The following is a 5,698-nucleotide window of genomic DNA, read 5'->3' on the forward strand; positions in this document are numbered from 1 at the left end:
AACATTTATCTTTTTATGAGAGACTTACCTCAGTCGGCTGGTCAGCTGACTGTGGTACCATGAGTTGGTTGTGGTGCTGTAGTACTGTCTTCAAGTAATCTAAAACAGTCTGGCAGGGCACTGGGTGAAATAAATCACAACAGTTAGCTATCCAACAAAATGCATGAAAATAAAAAATGTTACATAAAGTTTTAAAAGATTTTTGATATAAATTTATTTAAAAAAAGGCATTTTCTAAAGGAAATGAAATTCTTTTTCATTTGATAGGCATAGTTATTTCAGTTTGTAAATACAGAGCAGATGTTATGGTTTTGAGAGAATTTTTAGGTTTCTCATAGGATCAGCACTATTCACTGAGAAATTTCAAGTCAAAACTTACTCTAAGATGAATTTGGGTCAACAATAATCATCATGAACAGCTCACAGAAAAGATGCGTCTTGCCTTCTTTGACCCATGTTGTAGCATGAACACCCAACAATGCTGTTTAAAATTAAAGTACTGAAAATTTATGCTTCACTAGTGTTGAATCGGTAATACAGCACTCATTTTCTTAATGACAGATTCATTCCAAAATTCTCCAGTAAGCAGGGATTCCATGCATTTCAGACTTGCCTCCCAATATGAACATTCGTGGACACACAGTTCTTACTCTGTGTCTTTCTTTCTTCTCAAGAAGTTCAGTTGATTCGGTCCAATTCAGATTTGGCTATCATATATTTAATTAACTAATGCATTTTTTATTATAGTAAAATATAAGGATCCACCAAGGCTCCTAAAAATACATGTAACAAAAAATTTGCCAACTTAACAGTTTTTTAGTGTATAGTTCAGTGGCATTAATTACATTCATAAGATTGTGAAACAATCATGACTGTTTACTTTGAAAACTTTTTCATCACTCTAAACAGAAGCTCTCTCCCCATTAAGCAATAATGCCCCATTTCTTCCTCCTCCAGCCCCTGGTGACCTCTAATCTACTTTGTCTCCATAAATTTACCTATTCAAGATATTTCATATAAGTGGAATCATACAATTTTTAACTTTTTGTGTCTGGCTAATAGCCTCAAGTTTCATCCATGTCATAGCATGTATCAGAACTTTATTTCTCTTAATGGCTGAATAATATTTCATTGTATGTATATGCTATATTTTGTTTATCCATTCATTTGTTGGTGGACATTATGGTTGTTTTCATGTTTTGGCTGTTGTGACTAATACTGCAATGAACCTCAGTTTTACAGACTCATTGAATAATTATACAATAAGAGTGAACACATACTAACCCAACATAAAGCCTGATTTTTTTTTTTTTTGTACTACTGCATAAATAATTCCTATATCTTAAGATTTATATTAGAGTCCTTTCAGGAGCATTAATTAATTGCTTTTAAAAGTCTTGGTAGCTTAGTTAATAACCTAATTTATATAAGTTATTGCCACTATCTGTCTTAGCTGTGTGTTTTCTTAAGATGTTTTTGTCACATTAAAGAAAATAATAAATATTTAACTTCATCCCCAGTTTTAAAGTCTCACCACTAAGCTTTCTCCACTTTGTTTTTCTCACCACTTTTTTTTTTTTTTTTTAAAGATAGCAAACAGAAGTTATAATCTTATTCCTCTGCTAATAGCTTTGGTTTTTTTAGGTGACATCACATTGCCATATAAATAAAAAACAACACTGTCATCTTACTGAAGAATTTGTATGACAGGAAACAAAAGTAGGTTAGGAAATTTTTCTTCTTGCCAAAACTATTTCCTTAAATAATTATACTTACAGACCTGTATCATATAAACTTGTCATGTGTCACTCTTGAATAGTCCTTTGAATGTATTCTTCCAATTGAAGAAGCATTTGCTGAACCACCACAAAAGTCAACCAAAAGAAGGCTCACATGTATCAGTCTGAAATAGGTCTCACAAAAGTTTAATACAACCTGTCAAGTTCCCCTCATTTCAACCTATTAAAACTCTCACTAGCTTTACTGATGCCATGTTGTTGTTATTGTTATGTGCCATCGAGTCGGACCCTACTCATTACGACCCCTCCTCGGGTTTCTGAGGCAATGTCATTACAGAAGTAGATTGCCCAACCATCCTTCCATACTGATGCCATAGTGAGTGAGAATGGACATCTGGGCAGTGGGCATTAGTCACCAGAAAAACAGAGACTTGAACAACTTGCAGAGACAGAAGATAGATCTGCCTTGTATTTCTGGGCTTTTCATCAACTGTGTGACCTTGGAACTCTATTTAACTTGTATGTCTGAGTTTATCCTATAATCCTAACAGGAGCCCTGTGTCCTTCACAGTTTATGGTTAGAATAGAATGTGACTGCATGTGTTTCACTGTTCCACAAAGTGATACACACAAAGTATTACCTTGGATTTAGTATGGAAGTTTTAGTAAAATTTGTGGATAATCATTGACTGAGTAGGACTTGAAATGACTTTTGATCCTTTACCCATATTTACAGTCATTAAGATGTTTATGAAGAATTTTTAAAATGAAGTACAAAAATGCTTACAAGGCAATATACAAAACTGAATATTCAGTAGGATCTCAATCATGTTAAAGATAATTATGTGAATAAAAGAGATGGAAAGAAATAATCCAAAGTGTTAATTGTAATAATGAATAATGATAACAAATCAGCCATTGAAAACTCATGGAGCACAGTTCTCTCACACACATGGGGTCACTATGGGTTGGAATTGACTTTAAGGGAACTGGGAAAAGAAACAAACATTCAGTAGTAGGATTACAGCCAAAACACCAAACCAACTGTGACTGAGTCGATTCTGACTCATAGTGACACCCGTTGGGTTTCCAAGGCTGTAAATCTTTATAGGAAGTAGATTGGCTCATCTTCCTCCCATGGAGAAGCTGTTGGGTTTGAACCACTGACCTTCTGGTTAGCAGCCAAATGCCTTACCTGTTGTACCACCACCACTCCTTAGTAGTATGATTAAGGGTAGTTTTTATTACCATTATCTTTTATCATCATAAAAATCATCATTGTCTTTTGTTCATCAAAAAATTTTACTGAAAAAGTGAACAGACAAGCTAGCAAATGGGAAGCCCTGTATCATCAGAAACCATATATCTGGCAAGAATCTAATAACCAAAATATATATAAAACTTTGACAACTTAGGAAGACAAATAATCCAATCATAAAATGGGCAAAAGGCTTGAATAGACACTTCACCAAAGAGGACAAACATGGCCATCAACCACATGAAAAGATGTTCAGCATCATTAGCCATCAGAGAGATGCAAGTCAAAACCACAAGAGACACTAGTTCACTCCCACCAGCTCTGCTGGTACAGTGGTTAAAGCATTCAGCTGCTAACCAAAGGTCAGTGGTTTGTACCCACCAGCTGTTCCATGGGAGAAAAGATGAGGCAGTCTGCTTCCATAAAGATTTATAGTCTTGGAAAATCTATGGGGCAGTTCTGCTCTGTCCTATATGTTGCTATGCATGTGAGTTAGAATCAACTTGATGGCAGTGGGCTTGGTTTATGGTTTTTATCCATTGCTAGTGGGAATGCAAAATGGTACAGCCATTGTGGAAAGCTGTGTGGCGGGTCCACAAAAAACGAAAAACAGAACTACCATATGACTCTGCAATTCCACTCCTCAGTGTACTGATACTCAAAAAGAGACTTTTACACCAATGTTCATTGCAGCACTATTCACAATAGCCCAAAGTTGGAAACAACCTAAATGGCCATTAACAGATGAATGGGTAAACAAAATGTGGCACATATACACAATGGAATATTACTCTGCCAGTAGAAGAAATGAAGTATTGATATAATCTACAGATAGAGCTTGAAGACATTATGCTGATGAAATAAGCCAATCACAGAAGGACAAATATTATATGACTTCATTTATATAAAAAGACAAGAAAAGACATATGTATAGAGAACAAAGTTTATTAGTGATTACCTGGGGTGGGAAGGAAGGGGAAAAGGGTGGTTAATGGAGGTGGAAAAATTGCATTGATTAAGGGTAGGGTTGCACAGCTGACTATTGTAATTGCTGCTATGAAGTCATACACCTATAAAAAGTTGTGTGATACATGCATTTACAACAATGACCAAAAAAAAAAAAAAAAAAAGAGTAGCTGCTGAGGCTACTTATGTACAACCAAACACCTCTTTGGATTTAGCTCCTTGGTTTGGAGGCCATGGCTTCATGGATATCCCAGTTTACTGGCATAACATGTTTAGTTCTTCTGTTTTACTCCATTGCAGTATGCCTGGGATCTTAAAAGCTTACAAGTGGCGATTCAAGTCACAACAACTGGTCTCTACTCACCTGGACCAATAGAAGAAGACAGTCAGGAATAGGAAGAGAATATGGAATGTGCAGCTGATTGCCTCCATGAACTACTGCCTCCTTTGCCATGAAACCAGAACTATTATCATCATGGAACATTTTGGTCAAAGATTCCAGAGAAGAATTCTGATCAAAGTGCGGAAATGCAGAACAGAATTTCAAATTCGCTTGGATGCTAGACTTTCTGGAGCCATGAAGGATGGATGACTGGATGAAACCCATGGTTATGCCCTGAAATAATCTTTTAACCTTAAGCCAAAAATACCCTCTGAAGTTTTCTTAAAATCGAACAATAGTTGATTAGCTTAACTAGTGAAAGATGCCTGCCTCAAGGCCTTGAGTGTTATGTTCTTTTAAGAGCTGTCTATATGAGATCAAACTGTGATAACAGCAACTTGAAAGATTGGATAGGCACCTTAGGGAGCAGTGAGTTTATGTTAATGGGGATGGAACAACTCAGAAAAGAGAGGGTGAGAATGACTGCAAAACTTGAAGAATGTAATCAATGTCACTAAATTGTACCTGTAGAAACTGTTGAAAAAAATCAGCATCGTCCAAATATTTCTACAGTGGGCATATATTTATAATAATTTTAAATTTTGTAAAATATCTTCAAAAGTATTGTCTCCCCTTTTGTATAGATTGAATTGTGTCCTCCAAAAGATACGTTGAAGTCCTTACCCTGTATTTAAGAATGTTACCTTGTTTGGAAATAAGGTCTTCAAAAATGTTATTAGTTAAAATGAGATCATACTAGTGTGCGGTGGGTCCTTATCCAATATGAGTATTGTCTTTATGAAAGAAGATTAGAGACACAGAGAGAGAGAGACATGAGGGAAGATGGCCATATTAAGAGGGAGCAGAGATTGGAGTGATGTAGAAGATAAGTACCTTGATGGTGCAGTGAGTGGTTAAGCATTTGGTTGCTAACCAGTCGCTCTGCGGGAGAAAGAATTGGCAATTTGCTTCCTTAAATATTAAATACCTGTTGCTTCAAACCAATTCTGACTCATTGTGACTCTATAAGGATGGAGTAGTACTGACCCATAGGGTTTTACAGTCTTAGAAGCCCTATGGAGAAGTTCTACCCTGTCCTATAGGGTCGCTATGAGTTGGAATCAACTCAACAGCAACTGGAATAAGCCAAGGAATGCCAAGGACAGTGGTTGTCTAGAGGCCTTCACCAGAAGCTAGGAAAGAGGCATGGACAGATATTCCCTCAAAGCTCTCAGAAGAAATCAACAAACCTCACACTCAAATTATGGACTTCTAGCCTCCAGAACTGTGAGACAAACACTTTCTTTTCTTATAAGCCACCTAGTTTGTATTACTGTGTTACAGCAGCCAGAA

The 5,698-nt window shown here is 36.3% G+C and overlaps 1 protein-coding gene across 1 annotated transcript in view; it reads right to left on the reverse strand.

Annotated features, from left to right (window-relative positions):
• The window catches only part of BEND4 (BEN domain containing 4), a 46,262-nt gene that overhangs the window by 18,065 nt on the left and 22,499 nt on the right, over window positions 1-5,698 (reverse strand). The window contains exon 3 of the mRNA XM_007947164.1: window positions 29-120. Within this exon, the coding sequence (XP_007945355.1) occupies window positions 29-120 (92 nt within the window). The remainder of the gene's footprint in view (window positions 1-28; window positions 121-5,698) is intronic.

Source organism: Orycteropus afer, unplaced genomic scaffold (assembly GCF_000298275.1).
Source record: "Orycteropus afer afer isolate SDZICR_OR568_19922 unplaced genomic scaffold, OryAfe1.0 scaffold00176, whole genome shotgun sequence".
NCBI lineage: Eukaryota > Metazoa > Chordata > Mammalia > Tubulidentata > Orycteropodidae > Orycteropus > Orycteropus afer.